This window comes from Bidens hawaiensis, unplaced genomic scaffold, assembly GCF_021521415.1.
Source record: "Bidens hawaiensis isolate Kalapana, Puna unplaced genomic scaffold, B.hawaiensis_p1.1 tig00023933_1, whole genome shotgun sequence".
In the NCBI taxonomy this organism is placed as follows: Eukaryota; Viridiplantae; Streptophyta; class Magnoliopsida; order Asterales; family Asteraceae; genus Bidens; species Bidens hawaiensis.
Window position 1 is genome coordinate 233,187 of NW_027493765.1, and position 22,114 is coordinate 255,300.

At 37.6% G+C, this 22,114-nt stretch overlaps 2 protein-coding genes, 1 non-coding gene and 1 pseudogene across 3 annotated transcripts; 1 reads left to right on the forward strand and 3 right to left on the reverse strand.

The window, feature by feature from the left end:
* Positions 1 to 507: 507 nt before the first annotated feature.
* TRNAC-GCA (transfer RNA cysteine (anticodon GCA)) lies at positions 508 to 579 on the reverse strand. Its single transcript has one exon. It is a non-coding gene; the product is annotated as a tRNA-Cys (tRNA).
* A 6,647-nt stretch (positions 580 to 7,226) lies between these two features.
* LOC143568343 (uncharacterized) lies at positions 7,227 to 7,787 on the forward strand. Its single transcript, XM_077054518.1, has one exon. It carries the CDS (start codon positions 7,227 to 7,229, stop codon positions 7,785 to 7,787), a length of 561 nt encoding a protein of 186 aa, XP_076910633.1.
* A 3,382-nt stretch (positions 7,788 to 11,169) lies between these two features.
* On the reverse strand, positions 11,170 to 12,943 carry LOC143568345 (protein SOSEKI 5-like; annotated as a pseudogene).
* Positions 12,944 to 16,481: 3,538 nt separating this feature from the next.
* On the reverse strand, positions 16,482 to 21,186 carry LOC143568346 (phragmoplastin interacting protein 1-like). The gene is made up of 6 exons (XM_077054519.1): positions 20,711 to 21,186; positions 19,444 to 19,615; positions 19,262 to 19,304; positions 18,666 to 18,669; positions 16,922 to 18,540; positions 16,482 to 16,580 (listed from the first exon to the last, which is right to left on the reverse strand). Exons 1-5 carry the CDS (start codon positions 21,184 to 21,186, stop codon positions 16,926 to 16,928), a joined length of 2,310 nt encoding a protein of 769 aa, XP_076910634.1. The 3' UTR covers positions 16,482 to 16,580; positions 16,922 to 16,925.
* Between the last annotated feature and the right edge of the window lie 928 nt (positions 21,187 to 22,114).

Sequence of the window (22,114 nt, forward strand, 5' to 3'; positions counted from 1 at the left end):
ACCCGTTTTTGTCTGAAAATTTTGAGCCCTCACCCCCATTTATGAAAACTTTTATACGTATTGAGTCTGCCTCCGCCGTTTTCGTCCAAGCTTCGTCATTGCTCACAAGCATAACCCGATTAGCATTCTGAGCTGTTGGACGTTAATTCTTGATAGATGTGATAACAAATAAAAAAATGTTAGCATTGAGCTATTGCCAAGATATTTGACGTGACAAGTTGTAAAAGATGACAAAGAAAAATGTATAATGTAAAGTTCAAGTGCATCTACATTCTACAGTAATAGGAATGAGACTGAATGGTATTTTTAATACTTTCCAACTATTTTTCTTTGTAAATTCTAAAATTCATCTACAAAACCATATTGCGTGGTAAATCAACCTTTTCTATCATTTCTTAGCATTTTCGGAACAATAATAAAAAATTATTCATTTAAAAGTTAAGAACGAGCTAATTAAAACTACTGGTATGAATTTTAAAAACTTAAATTGAATATAAACAGATAAAAAGGGCCCAACCGGGTTCGAACCGGTGACCTCTTGATCTGCAGTCAAATGCTCTACCACTGAGCTATGGACCCTGATAATGAGATGTATTATTTATCTGATATATTAATAATAAAGTTTTTGCTCAATCGGAGCAAAAAGTAAAACCAGTGACTTTCATGTTGCATTTTAACTCGATAATTAAAGAACCCGTATACACGCATTTTATAAAAAAAACTAATAACACATGACAAACGTATTACGATATGAATTAATTAGTCTTTTGTAAATTACTAGGTTGGTATGTTTCGTCCTTAGTTTTCATAATTTATAGAGAGAGAGATGAAAATGAAGTATATATTACTCTAGTTCTATTAATATACAAACATAAATAAGAATTTTGTTTGCAAAAGTACTCGATATAATTTCACTTATAGGAATGTAAGAGAAGGTGGACATTAGCTTAATCCCAAGAGATAAAATACATGCGTCTTGCAATTTATAAATGGGTAGCGGCGTAACTTATTGCCCGTTTGCCTTCTTTTTTGAGGTAAAAAAAATAAAAATAAAATTGAAGCCGTTGAAGCGTTGAATCCCATTGAACGTTATCTCCACTCAAAACCACAAATATATAAAAAGTCATGTTTGTGACAAAATAATATTAATAACAAAGTATCATGTTTAGTTATCTGATGTTGCATAGAATTTTCAGATAAATACATTGTAGAAATCTATGTTATCTATGCTATATATAAAATATAACTCATAGACAAATTAAGACACTTAGATTTTAAGTAATTTACAACTTAATTAACAAATAGTATAACTTGCATAGCATGTTGAAGAGGGGCAACATAGTCCATTACAAAATATGAAACCGTAAACTTCAATTTTTAAACATAGTTATAGTATTGCCCCTAAACTTTAATTAAATTTTGTAAATTTAAGTAATAGTTACAATTTTAGCCCTTTAAATTTTAACCATATATTATTTTTAATTTCACATTTAACCCAACTTTCCCCAACGACTTTTAAATGGTCATAATTTTTTCATATGCTAATATTTTTTTTTAAAATCGGCACCATAAAAACGAGAATTTTATTCTCTTTAATTTGAGTATGATATCACCTTAGTTTTTTTAGTTAAAAAATTAGCATTTACTTAGCGGTGTTTGCGATCTGGTTTGAAAGTTTTTAAATAAACAATTAGTAGCGGTTTTTGATCATCGTAAACTAAAACAAAACCATTAAAAATTGAAACCAACCATTATCAACGGCTTGTGTTCCCGTTGTATTGCGCGGGCACCCGTCTAGTCACAATACATAAGAATAGACCGTCGAGTTGAAACAAATAATTCCGAGCAGAGATTGCCATTTTGACGACCATAAGACCAGATTATCCCTAAAAGTACACAATAACTAGAGGCGGGCCGCCTTGAGTCTAGGCACTTCCATGCAGCATCAGAGTAGGCACATAATTTATGTGATCGCGAGGGAGATATGTGGAGGCCATGATAATGATTCCTTCCCGGTAGCGTAATACCCGTTTAAAACTTTAGATACTAAAGATCCCCCCCCCCCCCCTCCATAATTGTTGATAGAGAATTTCATTGGGAATATACTATACTAAGTTTAGAACCTGTGTGAACACGAGTGGTAGGTGGTTTACAATCTGTCATGTCTGGATTAATAAAGTGTTAGTTTGATTAGGTTAGTTATACTAACCACACCCAAATCCTAGGCAAATTGTCAACACTAAGTTTTATATTATTAAACCGATAATATTATATGAGGTAAAATATAGTCACAAGTATACACAAGTATTACAAAAAGACTACACCATTGGGTTCACGTTGACTTTCACATGTCTTCACGTCTACATATACACCATCTAAACTACGTCAACACACCCACCCACCCACCGCAAACTTCTATCTCCGGCTAGAAAATGAGTTATGATAATGAATCATATTGGATTGCAACAGTTGGTGAGATGTTCCACCACTGAGTCTATTTGATCTTTTTCACAAAAATAATTCGGTATATGACACTGCGGGTATTAGTAGTGATCAAGCACGAGAACCCACATTCTTCAGCCTTTTTTTACAAGATCGGACTCAAAGGCACGCGTCGGGTGCATATAAAAGTTGGTGGGATCCAACCAATCAAGCACCAAGTCTTTCGGATCTTTTGCGCAACAATAATTCAGTATATGGCACCAAGAGTGTTGGTAGTGAAGCACCAGCAGCACCCACACTCTCCGACATTTCTCAACTAAGACACAAGCGAGCATATGATATTATATTTGCATCTGAGACTGGCAAAAGTCCATGGGGTCCAAATGGTCCACCGCAAGCCAAGAATCTTTCAGATCTTATGCACGATGACAGCAGGACCGTCCCCAATAATCCAGAAAAAATAGGGGGTCCACCTTGCCCCCTGGATGACAGTGCTAGTAGCCAAGCACCCGCACCTGAACCAAAACCCACACCCAGTAGTGGGTTGGATCCAACTGATCGACAACATAGTTTCTCGGATCATGTGCACAATGGCGTTGCTCAACAGGATCCTAGTTACAACGGAGCATTTGCTGATGGTATGACCATTAAACCTGGAGGTGTACTAAATTGATCCAACTTGCTAAATGCAAAAACATGCATCGAGCGACTTAAGTTTGTGTGATTTGTTTCTTTAGTTTTAAGTCATCAATCATTTGTTGAGAAAATATATTTATAGCTTTATTGTGTGTTTATCAAGTATCATAAAGTCTATTGTGTTGAATAGTAAACATCCTATACAAGTCTTATTACATTAACAAAACATAGTATTAAACATTACTAGAAACTACATTTTTAACAATTCTTTCCCATAAACATTTCGGCTACTCAAAGGTTCGCTCCGGTAAGATGATCGGTGAAGAGGTATGTACCCGCCTCAACACCGAGCGAGGCGGGTCAACCCACAAGATATAGACAAGAGGCTTGAAATCAAGAAGGCACAAAGCCAAAACCTAAGCGCATGGCGCATATCACATATGCTCACGCATATGCTCATGCATCACATGCTCAGGCATCACATATGCTCACGCATATCACATCTGCGCGTGGCGCATCCGCGCGTGGCGCATATCACATGCTTGTGCATATCACATCTGCGCATGAAACATCTGCGCGTGAGAATAAAGAGAAGACCTCGCGCATCCTCAGGATAGGCGCATATCACACATGCACATAATCAACCTCGTCCTTATCCAAATCAGGATTAGGGCAACCTTGATTGTGCACGTCAGACAACCTTCCAGAAGGTATCTTTTTAAGGAATAAGAATATGCTGATGTTGACAGCTGCCAATGAAAGGTGGACAACTCAGCATAACCCATGTGCTACCACGTGATTACAACTAATGAAAAAGCACCAGGTGTCCCCAAGGACACGTGGCGCAAAGCAATTGGAGGAGGCCAACAAGGCTGAGCCTAATCAGTGGAAACCCTAGCACTATAAATACCACATCAACTCCACAAGGAAGACAGAATCACAGACAATTACAGAGTATTCAGCTATTAAGCAATACACTCCATTTTCCTTACTCTGATATTATTATCTTCTCCTACAAACACTTATTCTCACACCGGAGGGTTACCCCAAAGAGGACCCCTCTGTCCCTTTCTGAGGGGTAAGTTTACGGTGCTGTTCATTTTGTAGGTGGAAGAACCCAGATTCCAGAGATCCATCGGTGGAAGAGCATAATCACACCCGAGGAAAGTAGATCGTCTACTAGTGAGTCGATCCACGTTTCTTCATTGGCGCCATCCGTGGGACTATCAGACATACAACTGTAAAAACGAACGGAGGATGGCTCTAAAAGAACAGAGATCTGGAAGCAGAAGACGGTAATCGGAAAAGAACGAAGGAAAGGGAAAGCTTCGAATAAACAACAAAGAAGATGAAGAATAAAAGCTCTAAGGGCTTGCTTTTATAGGCCCAGGAGAGAGAAAATTTGGCACTGAACGGACTTCACGCGCCCCCACTCGCAGGTGTAAGCCAACGCGAGTGCGACACGTGTCCCTGATACTGTGTGAGGGGACACGAAAAGAAACGATACAGCTGCTACCATAATTCACGCGCCACCACTCGCAGGTACGGACCAACGCGAGCACGACACGTGTTCCTGACACTATGTGAGGGGACATGAAAGGCAACTGTAGCACCTCGAACACACGAAAGGTCTGACACGTCTCCATCACTGACGCATGTCAGCATCATCCAACCACGTACAGGGACGATTCGTTTTCAGCCAAAAGGATAGAATTTCGCGCAACGATGAGTAATAAGAAGAAAAGACAAACCCTATTAAAAAGAGCAACCTATTAAGTCTAATATCTATCTTACCTCGCTCGCGCGAGACAAGACACACATTAGACTGGGGGGGCTTGAAGAGGTATGTACCCGCCTCAACACCGAGCGAGGCGGGTCAACCCACAAGATATAGACAAGAGGCTTGAAATCAAGAAGGCACAAAGCCAAAACCTATGCGCATGGCGCATATCACATATGCTCACGCATATGCTCACGCATATGCTCACGCATATGCTCACGCATCACATGCTCACGCATCACATGCTCACGCATCACATATGCTCACGCATATCACATCCGCGCGTGGCGCATCCGCGCGTGGCGCATATCACATGCTTGTGCATATCACATCTGCGCATGAAACATCTGCGCGTGAGAATAAAGAGAAGACCTCGCGCATCCTCAGGATAGGCGCATATCACACATGCACATAATCAACCTCGTCCTTATCCAAATCAGGATTAGGGCAACCTTGATTGTGCACGTCAGACAACCTTCCAGAAGGTATCTTTTTAAGGAATAAGAATATGCTGATGTTGACAGCTGCCAATGAAAGGTGGACAACTCAGCATAACCAATGTGCTACCACGTGATTACAACCAATGAAAAAGCACCAGGTGTCCCCAAGGACACGTGGCGCAAAGCAATTGGAGGAGGCCAACAAGGCTGAGCCCAATCAGTGGAAACCCTAGCACTATAAATACCACATCAACTCCACAAGGAAGACAGAATCACAGACAATTACAGAGTATTCAGCTATTAAGCAATACACTCCATTTTCCTTACTCTGATATTATTATCTTCTCCTACAAACACTTATTCTCACACCGGAGGGTTACCCCAAAGAGGACCCCTCTGTCCCTTTCTGAGGGGTAAGTTTAGGGTGCTGTTCATTTTGTAGGTGGAAGAACCCAGATTCCAGAGATCCATCGGTGGAAGAGCATAATCACACCCGAGGAAAGTAGATCGTCTACCAGTGAGTCGATCCACGTTTCTTCAATCGGGTGCTAGTCTTCAATATTTCAAAATCCTATATCCTTCACATGCATCGGGTTAGCTTTGGGAATATTTGATACAATAGTATGTTACATCCCAAAAAAAACAAGCTAAGAGACCCGAAATGCATAAAAAATGTAAGGTCAGTGATCAAGTGAGCTATTTTTTCCAATCGGGGTTGTAAAATACACTCGCGGTTCACCACATAAGTGCAAAAAATACTTAATTCTTGTATGTATTTCCAAGCAAAAACCTGAATTTATCAACCACATAACCTGAATTTATCAACCACATATACCAAATTGATTGGATCATACTAGGGACACCCAGACACCCCCGATATGGTTATATGGGGGGTTTACGACCCTATACACCCTTAGAGCATTCCCATCCCAACCATCAAAACACCCACTATCTTTATAATTTAAAAAAATCATTCAATTACTCACTCCATCCTATCCCCTATCCATATTCTTCATCTCTAAATAATGAAAATATTGTACAGTAACTTTTCATATATGAAAAGCTACTGTAGCACACCCTATCTCAATTCTCAACTGCTATCATACTCTCACCCGCCTCATCACTTCTTCTCCCACTCATCTTTCTAGGGTTCATCGGCCTTTCTAAGCAAACCAAAGGCAACTGATTCTCTCTGAAGTAAAATCGTCAGCCCTCTTTACCATCTCCATTCCCTCTAAAGCAAATCAAACACCAAAATCAAAGAGTCCTGGTTCGAATCGAAGCAATTGGTGCCCTTGTGCTCACCGATACAAGCTGCAATAGGTACACCTCTCTCTATTTATCGCTCAATTTCATTATATTTATTATAGGATTCCAACTATCTTCATGTAATTTACCCTCACCCTTGTATACACTAGCAAGTTGAAGCCCTTATGCTGCAGATATTATTATTTTCGCTCATAAACATTAAATACACAAAATAGATTAATGCCCAAATTAGGTAAGATCAAATAAGTACTTGCATTTCATTCATTGCTATACACACAGAGGGGTCAGGTATAATGTCCACTATTAGAATGTGCTCTATCATGTATCCATATTCTCCCATCACCTGATGTATTAGGGACACAATTGTAATTTCATATGGTTCTAAACCATAAATATATTGCTAATACAATATAGTAATATACCTTCTTAAGTTCCTCCAATACTGTTTTTGCAACTTCATCTTTCTGTTCAAAGAGTTGATCCAAGGTCATTCTTGGAACTTGTGCAAGTACAACTGGGACGAAAGCCATCTTTAAAAGAATAAGATTTTTATTAAAGATTTTACAATTTTTTATTAAAGATTTTACATTCGTGAACCTACTATTATTTTAGAGGCGGTTGCCTCATATGATCTCTGGATATGGCATGCATTTTTTGGCATGCCCGGTTCACATAACGACATTAACGTGCTAGAGAGGTCTTTCATTTTCACGGAACTTGCGCAAGGGCGTGCTCCTCCAGTCAATTACACAGTTAATGGCAACGACTATACTATGGGGTATTACGTTGCAGATGGCATTTATCCTAAGTGGCAAACTTTTGTAAAGACGATTCCAGCACCAAGAGGGAACAAGCACAAACATTTCGCAAAAGCACAAGAATCTGTAAGAAAAGATGTCGAGCGAGCGTTTGGAGTACTTCAACAACGTGCAATCATTCGAGGACCTTCACGAATGTTCAAAGTGAGTGTGCTAACAAATATAATGAAAGCATGTGTTATTCTTCATAATATGATCATTGAAGATGAACGTGATGATGGTGACGACCTTAATATGGAGTATGATCAACTTGATGATGATCTCCCTGAATTGTCGCGCACTCATACATGTGAGTTTATGGACTTCATTGAACGTCATCTTCGTATTAGAGATAACTCGGCTCATCATCAACTTCAAGAAGATCTAGTTGAACATCAATGGCTACTCTATTCTCAACAATAAACGATATCGCGTTATATTTTATTATTTCGTGAATGTTATTGGTTTGAGTTAGAAGCATGCTATGTGATGATCATTAGAATTATTTATGTAAGAACATAACTTATTAACTTAACTTTTGTTTTAATTTGCATCTATTTGGGTCATTTGCTTGTAATGTGTTAGGAGTGTGCAACGGATACGACCCGGCCCGACCAACAATTTATTGCTTTTGTTAATCTTTTTGTTTGACTGATTAATGCTTTTGTAATGCTTCTCTAGATGTTCAATAGTCAAACTTGTTTTTCCTTTTTTTTATCGTTAAAACATAGTCAGTTGCCATTTTCACTTGTATATAACTTCCATATTTTTTTATCAGTCATATAGTGTATAAATGGAAATTTAGACTACTATAAATTATAAATAGATAGCTTATATCATTTTAAACCCATATATTGATTATAATGTTTGGTTAAGAATACTTCACGAGTTTGAGCCGAGCTTTGGTTCGTTTAATGTTTAATTCGATTTTTCTAAGTATTTAGAAACTTTTTAAAAGAAGAATATAATATGACAAAATAGCAAGTAGTTAATATTGTAAGTGAGTAGAAAGAGAAAAAGTAATAAAAAAATAATATAGAGATAGATTTAGATGATAGGATGTGAGGTGTTTTCTAAAATGAAAGGTAAATTTTAAAAAGTAGTTATTTTTTGTTAAATTACAGGGATAAAGATGATGGAGGGGATAAGAATGCTCTTATAACCCTATTAGTAGATGTTTTAGCAAGATGGGACGGTTTCCCTAAAATTTCCCTAATTGATTTCAACTTTATATGGCTTAGAAATTTTCATTTATTTTTTAATATATTTTTTTTAAATCATAAACTGTTCACACATGAATTTCAAGGAAGTTTCTTGTTAAATAATAATCCAATTTGTTATATAAAATAAAAAAAAAGACTAGGCGTTTGGTTGACCTTGACTTAAAACATAACTTCTTCTATATATATATTAACACACATGACATGACACCATCCATCCAAACTCATTCATTACACCCACCGGAATCCTATCTTCCTCCGGCCAAAAATGAACTCCGACAGCTACACACAACCTCCCTCCAACAACAACATCTACCAACGTTCACCCAGCCTCGACACCTCTAACCCCACCAGCTACTACACACCTGCTCCAAATATCTCATCCAATCTCTACGGACACTCCAACCCAGCAACAAGTCAACGCACGCTGAAGAAACACCAGTCGAACCCCGACAGATTACGAGTAACCTGAGGGTTAGATAGACGTTTCCCACGAGGGGTTAATTCCGGCAAGATGGTTCTTCCGATAACCTGCAAAACAGACACCGTGAGCTCGTCACTAAGAAAGGGGGGTTCCTCCTTGTGACCACCCTCTGGCGTGAGAATCAGTCTATATTACTCTTTGAATATAAAAGTATATTAAGAATACTAGAGCAGTTATCAGGTAAATTATATAAGATATTAGATGATATAAGATGATGAAATGATAATACCATTTGATGTCTTTTATAGCCGAAGGAGGGTTTCCAAGGAGGTTTAGCCGGCCTAGTACTCTGCCAACTGTGGCCTACACACGTGCCCTGCTGGTAATTGGTGGATAGGCAGTGACTGACAGTGACCAGGCGTGCTGTTCACTTTTCCTTTTCCACCAACTACAGGCTAGGCACGTGGTATGGCAGGAGTTGGTGAGTAGGCGACGGCTATTGGTCACAGTGCTGTGGCGTGTTGTCTGCCATGCTGCTGTCAGTGAGCTGTCGTATCCTTGGTCAGATCTTTTGTCCATACCTCGTCAGGTATCACACAAAAGATCCTCCATTATTATACGGACTGGCTCATTTAGGCGGGAGTTTTTCCCCCCTCCCGCCTTTATGCGGGAATGTTCCCGACTTTGCTCATTCCTTCTTCAGGTGACTACTGAATTATTACGAGTTTGAGCCTTATGCGTGTAGCCATGCTGCGCGGGTGGCCAGTCCCTAATGGCGGGTATCCACACCTGCGGGAACAGGCGGATACTTGGAAACCATAGGGAGGCATTTCCTGTGGGACCAGCTTGCGTACCGCATGTGAGGTCGTCACAACTCTGAGCGTAGTGGGTCCTGCGGGTTTGGTAGGTCGCGGCGCAGACGTCCCTATGGTGAAGTCTGCGGGTTCAACTGCGCAGACGTCCGTTTAAGGAGTCTTGCGTGTTCAACTGCGCAGACGTCTCCTTTTAAGGGAGTCTTGCGGGTCCTAACCACCTCTGCTGGGACCTACCTCTTCACACGCTGACACCAGATCAACCACTCTCCGGGACTCTCTGGTGTACGTGGACTAATCAACTCAAATAATATCACTGATCGTCATGGTGTGTATTCTGCCAATGATAAGTCACCTGAGATATCAGATCTTGTGCGCAAAAACATGTCGGATAATAATAATAATGGTGGTGGTCTTGTTGGGAGTCAACAGAAGCAGCCTAACATCTCTGACGTTGCTGGTCAACGGGATAAGAGTACGAATGGTGGTGAGACTGATGAGGAGAGTGGTGAGAGCATTGACCCACGAGACTATGTTGGGATAAGTTTGGTTGGGAGGAAGTTTAAGCAGGTTAATCCGGAGGCTTACTATGTGGAGAAAGGTGATCAATAGATCCATCATCATCATCCATTTGGATTTGTTTGTTTAAGATTTGTGTTTCAGTTTTAGATCTGTGTTATTGTTTGACATCAATAATTGTTATTATGGTCAACGTTTGGATGGTATAATATCTCTATTTTTATTTTGGTATATGTCTCACTATCGTGGCTTATATTTTTATTTTAAATGAACTTATTATGGACAGCGTATCGCACGAGCTACCGGTTAGTCTGGTCGAACAACTTTAGTCTAAAAAACACCGTTAATTTTGAAAAATTTGTTAAATTAAAAAATATATTTTTTTCCATAGTAAATCGGTTCAACTGGTCCGGTTCACGTTTGGACCAGTGAACCATTCGAACCAACCGGTTTTCTGAGAACCAAGCGAACTACTTGCTCGTTAGCGCCCTTCCTTCAGTTGGCTTCGCCTTATCTATTCATCTCTTTTCTAAAATGGATATTCAGGGATCTCTTTTGTTCATATATAGAAGCGGACCGACTAGGTGACCAAATCCCGGTCGAATCATTCGGACCGACCAAACCTGTCCAATCCCAAGAACACTATTTGTGTGACAAGTGTTTTTTTTCCCACTTATTAAAGCGAAAATTGTAATTTTAACTTTTAAGAACAAACTATCAGTACATTAAACAAAATAAATTCATAGATATACTTCAAACTTATTATTATTAATTAATAATAATCCAGTGCTTTTCGCTTACCAATTTACCATGCACCTTCACATTCACACTCACCCACACCTTGTCTGCGTCTTCAACCTAGAAGACGGGGCCCCACACGTAATCAGCTGCATCAGCATCTCCGAAGCTTTCATCCTCCCACTCCCATCACACTTATCCTCCACCGTCCGATCACCATCACCATCACCATCACCATCACCATCACCATACCTTCCTCCAGTCACACCATCCGAGCTCGAATTCGACGGCGGCGGAGACGGCATCTCCTCCGCCACCGCCACGTGTCCCTTCCGTTGCTCCTCCGACTGCGTCGCCGCATCCGCCGCAAAATTAGCCGCCAATTCTCTGTTGGATTCACACTTCACCACCATATACTCCTGTGGATTATCGAACGAACTCCATGACTGATTCCGGCGTCGGATCGCCGTTGAAGAAGTGCAGCTGTCGCCGGTGCGGTTGGTGTCCGGTGGAGGTTGAAGAAGCTCGGTGCCTTTGATGACGTAATCGTGGCCGTTTGTGACGTCAATTAAGTCGTCTTCGGATAAATCGTGCCATACGTAACCATTTTTGTAGCTCCTGTTTTTAAGTTATAAAATTTTAAATCAAAATTATGAGAAAATAGAAATTGATTAAAACGATACCGTTTGAATGACCAGGAGTACATGTTCGCCATTCCTTTTCCTCTGTGATAATTCAATGTGTTCATAACATCTGCCAACAAAATTACTACACATTCGTCAGATCGAACCGCAATGATCAAGTTAAATCGATCAATTGAACAAGCATTTTAAATACAACTGCTAGGTTTTCGTTACGAACTATGTGAGCTCGGAATTGTATGGGAAGTTCATTTGGGCTTGTCGAGCCTTAACGAGATTTATGTATTTTTTAGTTTTACCTTTTTTAGACTTTAGAGTACAAATTTCACATTGAGGTTTTCCCATTGAGGTTTTTCTCGTAAAATATAAAAATAATTAAAATTTTATATAAATTAATTAATAAATAATAGAAGAGCCACACTTTCAAAAAAAGAGCTAGAATTGAACCAAGTTCAAGTTCTCGAAAGTCAAAACAGGCCGAGCTCGACTGCTCGAGCTCTGCCCGGCTCGTTTACACACCTAGTTTTCATGAAATCTTCCTGAACACCATAGATTAAACTTGCAGAAATTAGTGAAATCCGTAATTATCAAGCTAAAACGATCAATCGAACAAGCATTTTACGTTACGCAGAGAAGAGAAGAAACTGCCAAGTTTTCATGAAATCTACATGAACACTACATTAAAGTTACATAAATCAATAAATTTCATAATTATCATAAACCGAACAAACATTTTACGTTACGCAGATTAAGAACCGCTAGATCTTCATTAAATCTTCAAATCAATAAACTTGCAGAAATCAGTAAATTTCATAATTATCAAATTGGTACATGAAACTTAAACTTAAAACTGTCTTATAGCCATAACATATAAAGTGGTTAAACGCGACACTTCTAATTGTAACCTGTTAAACACGATAAGAGCCGAATTGACAGAATGAAGCTAAACTGATTACTTCTAAGATAGAGTCCATCAACCGAAGAAAGCGGAACATCGATAAGATGCGGATGCTCAATGTGACCGTTCCGCGTAAGATAATACAGAACCGGGACTTTTCGCGGTGTGATTGCAACTGCTGGTGAGGTTCTAGGTGTGATAAAGTTAGGACTTGCATCAGGTAGTGAGCATGAGCGGATTCAGGTTTCCGGTAACGTTAATACGGTTTCGATTCTTCTTATTAAGTCTTCTGGAGATGAAGATCTCGTTTCTGGAATCGGTGGCCATGTGAGTGAGAGAAGAAGAAGAAGATGGCGGGTACATTCGGTTAGCTTCACTGGGGTATATTTATGAAAACTATTCCTAACACTTGTATTTTAGTAAAAAACAAAACATCAAAACTCGTCATTTATGTTTACACGTTTTTTTAATGGTTGTCATTTCAAAAACTTAATGACAGAAAACATCCTTTATGCATAAAAACCATATTACGTTATGTCCTTTAACACTAACCCCGTTATTTTTTCTCGTTAAATCTGGTCATGTGCAAGACACATGAGGGTAGTTTGGTAATTTTACAACTTATTTAATCATTAAAACTAAAAATATATTTATAAAAAACATATAAACTCTCTCTCTCTTTCTCTCTTTTCTCTCTTTCCCCCCTCTCTCTCCCTCTCCCCCTGTTACACTCCGGCAGCCACCGCCATTATCGTCACCCCCTTCCCTTCTGATGGCAGCACCAAACTTGTTTAAGATCTGGATTTTGAAAATCGGGTCTGAGTTTGACCGACGAGAGATCTGAGTTTGACCGGCAACATTAAACCTTGTTTCAGATCCATCAAATCGACAGCCACAAAACACCAAAACTGCCCAACGAACCCAAATTGATTTTTGCCCTAATTTTGTGTTGGTGGTGGCGATATTGTCGGTGGCGATTGAAGGAGCGAAGGTGCCGTGGTTGGTGGCCATTGGAGAACCAGCGGTGCTGGAGTTGATGGCGGTGCATCTGGCGATAGCTGGTAGGTGTGGTGGTGGTGGTTTCTGCTGCATTTGGAGGTGGTTGATAGAAATGGTTGCATATTGTATGTGGAGGCGTGTGGCTGTTGGTGTGGTGATTCTGTGGTATGGTGTTGGTCCGGTGGGGGTGTAGAGAGAGAAGAAAGGGAGGCGGGTGATGATGATTAAGGTTGTGAAGATGCGGTAGTTTACCTAGTTGGTTTAGTGTGGTGGTGGCGACGAGTAACAGAGGCGAGTGATGCTGGTGAAGGTGACAGCAGCGGCATGTGGTGGGTGGTGGTGGTAGTTGTGAATCCTTAAGAGAGAGAAGGAAGATGGTGGTCCTAGTGGATGATGGATGGATATAAGGATTTTTTTAATATATTTATTCTTTTGTTTTTAAATATTAAATAAATAAATGATATGTAAAGTTATAAAACTACCCTCATGTGCCTTGCACATGATAAGATTTAACAGAAAAAATTAACTGGGTTAGTGCCAAAGGACATAATGTGAAAGGAATCTGAAACATGAAGTATGTTTTCTGCCATTTCTTTTGCGAAAGGACGTCCACTGAAAAAACGATCAAACATAAAGGACGTCTTTTGCTGTTTTGTCTTTAGTAAATAATTGTTGGGGGGTGCTCGTGTGATGCACTGGGGTGCATGTGTAACTCGATACTAAATGACATAAAATATTTTTAAACCAATCTGTTTTGGTCTGACTTGATATTGTTCTAACCTAAAATTTGTTATGGCCTAACCCTTTTTGACTTGAACCCGTGCCGACCCGAATTAAAGTTACCTTTTTATTATATCGACTCGCTCCGACCTTGATCCATTTACATATGACTCTATTTCACTCGACGCGACTTGTCGATTCTAACTAGTAATCGCGTAACATGTTGATTTTTTAAAATGTTAATGCGGTTATTCACTATTTCACTATGAATCGTTTTCTATGGAACTCTTTATATATTAATAATTCAGTATTTTCGGTCTTGTTTTAACGGATTTTAGTTTAAGCCAAAAGTTAAGCCATGGCTATGTGTAAAAGGGCTACAAAATGGAGGGGGTGGGAGACAATATGTGCCCAGAGGGTGGTATCGTCTTTTGTCGCCCCACTATACAATGTTTTAATAATGGTTTTTATTTTTTAATGTGTGTACATGAAAAACAAAATGTTGATAAGCTGAAAGGGGTCAAATCAAACTGTTGCTACAGTTTACAGTTTGATTTCACAGTTTGGATTTATTTGGTTTCCTAACATGTAACTTTTGTTAGCTATTGGGGCGGCCAAAATTCTTTGAATATCTAATAATAATAATGTAAGATGTAAATTGACGTGTATTGATTTTTAGAAAGGAAACATCTTTAACTACTGAAAAAAAAATGTTATACAAGTAATGTTACAAATCTTATAACATTGTAAAATGTCATTCAGTTTATTGTATTTTCAGGATCAAATGAATGATTGAACGGTCACTTTCGGTTTGATACCAGTCGGTTTTAAACCGAACTTCACAAAAACTTATTATCAGATAACCGGCATTGATCCTCAAAATTATTATTTAAACATGATCACAAGACTTGCTTTTTTGTTTTGGAAATTTAAATCACTTTTATGTTCACAATGATTATCACAACTTTAGTTATTACAATAAAGTTTAGACCAAATTCAAAGTCCAAACAGCCTTTGGTATCTTATTTTTCTATTAAATTTTACAAAAAAAAAAGGGGGTTTATCTTTTGTTTTTTAAAAATGAACTTGTTTCAAGAAATAACTGGTATCAACAAAGATTTATAAATAATACTTGTATTCATTAAAAGGGATTTTAGCATGTGTTTAAACTTACCTTTTTTTTAAGACCAAAACAATAAAAAAAGAATCATTAAAAATCCAGAAGAAAGAAGTACGGTAAACTTTGGATTCTGCATAAACAAGTCTAGAAAATGCATGAATATCAATTCCCAAAAAACCATGTAACTCTTTTTTTACTAACCAAAAAATTATAAAGTAAAAATATTTATTTGTGCATTTATGATGGGATGGTGTCCTAAATTGGAAGGACAAAGGGCCAACACTTTTCCATAATTATATCAAAGGGTTATGATTTCTTTGTTGTATTTATGCAAGTAAACTAATAATATGGCTCAAAAGCCGGAGTCAACAATATTCCAAATACTTCACAATTTCCAAGTTGCCCCCCGTGAACCTCTTTTTTGTATGTATCCAAATTATGGATATAATTGTCATCCTTGACTCTCAAAAAGTCCAACATCAATTAACTGATCAAATTACAAGTACTTAACAATCACATGTAGTAATAAAATTGATATTATTAATCCATGTTTAACAAACTTGATTAGTCCAAAATGACATAACTAACTTTAAATAATTGTTAGAATCAACTTATCAAGTTACACTTATCAAATTTGTAGTACATATTTGGTGTTAAATTTGTCATGTTACAATAAATTTGTAGTACATAAATTTGTATTTGTATTAATCCGACAAAAACCCGATTTTGATTCTTAATCATTGTAACATGACAAAACATGTAACCAGCCAGAAACATTGGATCAATAGATTCAGTCATCATAATATGTCTTTGTTTCTTACTTTTGTCAAACAAGTAATGATAAGAGCAGAGCAGGTAGCATAAAGTGTCTATTTTCCCAAATAAAACAACCTACATTGTCAAAAAATTTATAAATCCACTTATACAATCATAAGAAATAAATAATGACTAGCAAAAAAACATTTTTCTGTTCTCTTCTCAAAACTTGTAATGTTTAAACGTTATTCTCAAACGAACCTTTGTTTCGATCTATGCAGAATCAGGTGTGAAGGCTACCAACCGGTTTGGTTATGTGTTGAAAGAAATGGACCATGACAGGGTCCACGGTTCGGGTCATGACAAAACCTGAAAACAATGATGAGTCGGAAAGTTAGCATCATTGTCTAGAACATATTATATCCATTCCATGAAAAATTGCTAAAGTTTGTCATGACATAGCAAATTATTAAGTTATTATTCTATGGAAACAACATAATGGGACCTATATGATTTTCAACTAGATTATAATGTATTCATGTCAGTGCCTTAAGGTAAGTTATCTGAAATAGATATAAATATATATACTTCAAAATGAAGACAAGTAAACATGTAACTAAATAAACTTGTTTTACCATTGATCATATATGGAATAATAATAATAATAATAATAATAATAATAATAATAATAATAATAATAATCAACTTACTTGATTAAGCTGCAAAACTAGTTTGTGATTTGTTGGGACACAATGAGGATACATGACCCTTTAAACCGCACTCGTAGCAATTTCTCCTCTTTAGCTTGCTATCACTAACAGCAACCGTAGTCTTAACTTCCTCAACTGCCACGAAATCATCTTCCTTGCTTGAATTCGCCACATCAGCAGCTTGTTTCTTAGGACATAATGACGATAAATGACCCCTTTCACCACATTCATAGCATGTTCTCCTCCTTAGCTTACCTTCAGTCACTTCCTTACCAGCAACTGTCACGTCAGCTTTCTCAACTTCCATGTCATCGCCTCCCTTTACTGAATTCGCCACATCAGCAGCTTGTTTCTCAGGGCATAATGATGATAGATGACCCTTTTCACCACATTCATAGCATGTTCTTCTCCTTAACTTACCATCACTAACAGCGTTGACCGTGTTATAGTCAACCTCTTCATTATCTTTGACCACCACATGTGCAAAAGTTTCAGAACGCGGGTTTGCCACGTCAGCAGCTTGTTTCTTTGGGCACAATGATGATAGATGACCTCTTTCACCGCATTCATAGCATGTTCTCCTCTTTAACTTACCATCACTGACCGAATTGACCGTGTTAAAATCAACCTCTTCATTACCTTTGACCGCCACATCTGCAAAAGTTTCAGGTCGTGAGTTTGCCACGTCAGCACCTTGTTTTTTCAGGCATGATGAAGAAAGATGCCCCTTTTCACCACACTCATAGCGCGTCCTCCTTTTAATCTTCCCATCACCAATATTATCAACCTCCATTTCATCTTTGTGAAACGCCACATCATCAATTCTGTTATATGTATGTGCCACATCAGCAGCCTTTTTGTTTGGGCACAATGAAGAAAGATGCCCTTTTTCACCACACTCATAGCATGTCCTCCTTTTAATCTTACCATCACCAACATGATCAGCCTCCTTTTCACCTTGGTCAAACGCCACATCATCAGTTCTGCCACCTGTGTATGCCACGTCAGCAGCCTTCTTGTTCGGGAACGATGAAGAAAGATGACCCTTTTCGCCACACTCATAGCATGTCCTCCCCTTCACCTTACCGTCACCAGCGTCCACGCTATCAATTGACACATCATCAGTCTTGTCACCAGTAGGCACCATGTCAGCAGCCTTTTTGTTCGGACACGATAAAGAAAGATGACCCTTTTCACCACAAACATAGCATGTCTGCCTCTTTCCTTTGCTTGCAACACCGTCACTACTATTTTTACTGATAGAGGGGTCCACTTTTGAACCAGGGTTAACTGATTTTGGTGCAACCGCACATCTAACTCTCACGGGTCTACCAAAAAGCGGTTTTTGGTCTAACTTTAACGCCATTGTTAACGACATATTATCAGCAAAATCCACATGTGCAAAACCTTTAAATTCCCCTGTTTCTTTATCCTTACCAAGTCGAACAGAAGATATACTGCAATCTGAGAAGAATTTCTTTAATTCATCTTCTGTCATATCCCATGATAAATTTCCAACATAGATTCTGTTGTAGCCCTCCAACATTGCAGGGGCAAAATCGGAAACTTTTTTATCTCTGGTTGCCTTGTAGGGTTGAATTTTGAGAGATAGTCCACCCCTGCAACAAGAAATAAGTTTTTTGTACACATTATTAGATAGAAGTCACTCAAAGTGGATTTTTAATTAATAAAAACCTTATAGATCACTTTCTTCAACAGATTTAATTATTACTAACAGAATAACAGATCTGTAACTAACGGTGTGCATGTGTCGGTTTTAGACTAAAACCAAATCAAAAACGAAAAGGCGAGTTTTAGTTTTTGAAAACCAATCCGTTTCGATTTTTTCAGTTTTCGGTTTGGGGTTTTCGGTTTACTATTTGGGCTTGAAATTTTAGGGCTGAAAAAAAGGAGTTGACGCAAAATAATGAATTCGGGCCTAAAACTTTTTGTTAAATATTGAGTAATTGATTTATTATACATTTGGGCTAAAATATTTTGGTCAACTATTTATTAAATTTTTGGAAATTACTTGACATTCAAAATAAAAGATGAAAATCCATACAGTCGTCCGGTTCAGTTTTTTTGGTTTTATTACATGCAAAACCAAAATCAAACTAAAATTCTGTTTTTAGCAAAACATAAAATCAGAATGCTGGTTTTTGTTTGGGTTTGGTTTTTACGGTTTCATGCACACCTCTGTTTGTAATAATACTTTTAAAAAGAATCAAAAAATAAAACTTTTGGCTCAACTTAAACCACACCAAAAAGTATCCATATTGCCCCTGTATTTGTAAAAATCATTTTACTAAAAATAGTTGTGGTACTCACATATCCGACCCATCAAGTCAAGCGCCAGTGCTCGTTTTGCTGCAGCTTCGGTCTGCAATGAAAAAATTGGAATGTGACTCCACATTAAAGGTTTGTAAATATACTATACTAATAATAATATTAATGCGACAAATATGTACAAAAATAAGGTTAAAAATATGTGTGACAATTAGAGCACCTCTTTATCATACCCGAAAACTTATCATAGCAATCCCATTAAACTTTCCAGTCTCAGGAAACTTTAGACAATCAATTTCAGTAATGCTTCCACATCCTTCAAAGAAACTTTGAATATCTTCCACAGTTGAGTAGTATGGAATGCCTCCAACATAAATCTTTGTACAAATATTCTCATCTTCTTTACTGCATTAAATATTTTAGCACAAAAATCAATCAAAATGTGTTAGCATCACTAGTGAAAGCAATGAGATACAATTGGTTTATAAATTTTAGATGCTACTCGACTTTCATTAGGTGTTTCAATCCTACGTAACTTTTTTATAAACATTAAGAAAGTTTAAAATTAAGTTATGTAAATGAAACATGTATGAATTTTGCTTACTATTTAGTGATTATCTATTAATAATTCTTATCTGTATTTTATAGTAGTATGTAATATGTATAAGCCTGTAATTTGAATGTGTGTCTAAACTGATTATCAGGGCTTGATGTTGCAGTCAGTGCTGTAAAAATCAAGATTAATCAGTGATCAATCGCTAATTGGTACTCTACTAATGCGAGTAGACCTAATTAAACATTTAAACCCATTAATCATTGTCAGTTAAATCAATCAAAACTGGCCCAAATCAGACCTTTTTTATATTATATTATTTTTTTTGAAAGAATCGTGGTTTTCACATTGATTTATTATGTTTACGTGTAATATTTATGTTTGAAGTATTTATGTGAATTTTAATATGTAACTTTTCAAAGTATATATAATTTGAAAAATCCCTATTAATCGCTTGTCGGTAACTCTCTTAAGACGTAGGATTAGGATTGAGGAGCCTTACGAGATGCTACAATTTTTGCTGACTTTGTTTGCTATTGTCTTTCATTACGTCTATCTATATGTTGTTTTATGATGTTACAACTAGTACTATCTTTTACTCCTTCGTGGCATCTTCTATTAATGGTAGCCTTCTATTTTGAAACCATCACTAGCACTATATATTTTTATATTATGCTTTCTGATGCTGGTCTTTTCTAGAGTCGAAGGTCTCACTAGAAGTCTAGAAGCAACCTCTTTGACCCTTAGGATAGAGATATGGTTTGCCTACATCCCACCCTCCCTAATAGCTTCGCTAGTCGGTACTCGGTACCCCACCTACCCACGAGCGCCTAACTAGTTCTACAACACTGGTTGCACTAATCTAATTTGATTTACATCAACAACTCATTAAGACATATTTAGCATACAAATCAAACATTCACATGAACATGAATAAAAAAAGATACCCAAATTGAATTTGAGATTGAACTTGAGTTTGACTTTGAGGTTGACTTTGAACCACTTCAATTTCTTTCTGCACACCATCTTCATCCTTCTTCACAACTTTCTTCTTCTTAACATTTTTCTTCTTTTTCTTTTTATTATTATTATTATTATTATTATTATTATTATTATTATCACTCAAGCCCTTATCTTTATCAACTCTATCTTTCTCCTCTCTCTTCCTCTTATTATTATTCTTCAACTGACCATCAATTTCTTCACTTTCTTTCTCTACACCACCAGTTTCTTGATCTGGGTTTGGCTTAACTGATGGGTTTTTGACTCTGCGAATCTCTCTTTTGGATAATTTGGGTTTTGGGGTTACCGATTTAAAGAACGATTTGAATGACTGGTGGGGTTGTGAGTCTGATTGGGTTGATGATTCGGCTAGTAATGCGGATCGAAGCTTTTGCTTAAGTTTCTTGTTCGATAGAACCATGGTGCATAAGATTTGAGTAACAATGGAGGCAGCTGAGATAGTGGCGGAGATGGAGACGTATAAACCCCAAAAACCCTTTAATGGGTGCTACAATTTAGAGCCTGAAGTTTGTTTTAATTCCAAAACAAGTCCTTATTGTGATAGGTTGCAAACGAGCCGAGCTGCCCGCGAGCTACTCGAGATCGTCTTGTTAAAAAGCTTGATCGAGCTCGAGCCTAAAGGTAAGCCCGTTTAATAAACGAGCTCGAGCCCGAGCTTCACTTATCGAGCTCGAGCCGACTCGCAAGCTTAAGCGAGTCTGTCGTTTATATAATTTTTTTAAAATGTATATGTTTAATAATCATTAACTAATGTGTGTGTGTATATAATGTTATGAAAAATGAATAAAAATAACAAAGTAATATATAAAATAATTATAATTATATTAAAAATAATTGATAAATAGAAAACGAGCCGAGCTCGAGCTTGAAAATCTACTCACGAGTCAAGCTCAAGCTTTGAAAATAGAGCTCGAAACAAGCCGATCTCGAGCTCTGTGTAGGTTAAATGAGCTGAGCTCGAGCGTGGTCGAGTTCGGTCTCAGCTCGGCTCGTTTGCACCCCTAGTTTTGATCTGGCTAGTGTAACAACTCGGGTTTTCCAACGAACAAACTTATATCCATAACCCGACTCGTTATATGATTTGTGTTTATTTATTATATTTATTTAATAATTTATTATATTTATTTAATATATATATATATATATATAAACTTTGGAAGATGCATGTTTTTAGCCCAAAACTAAACTCCGATCCCCTAATGTTTTCATCTTCAATCTTTGAGGACTAAATTGAAAATTTTGTGTAATCTTTATAACCCAGTTATCAAACCCGTAACGCATGACCCGTATACCCAAATTCGTGACCCGTATAGCTTACTTGAGCCATA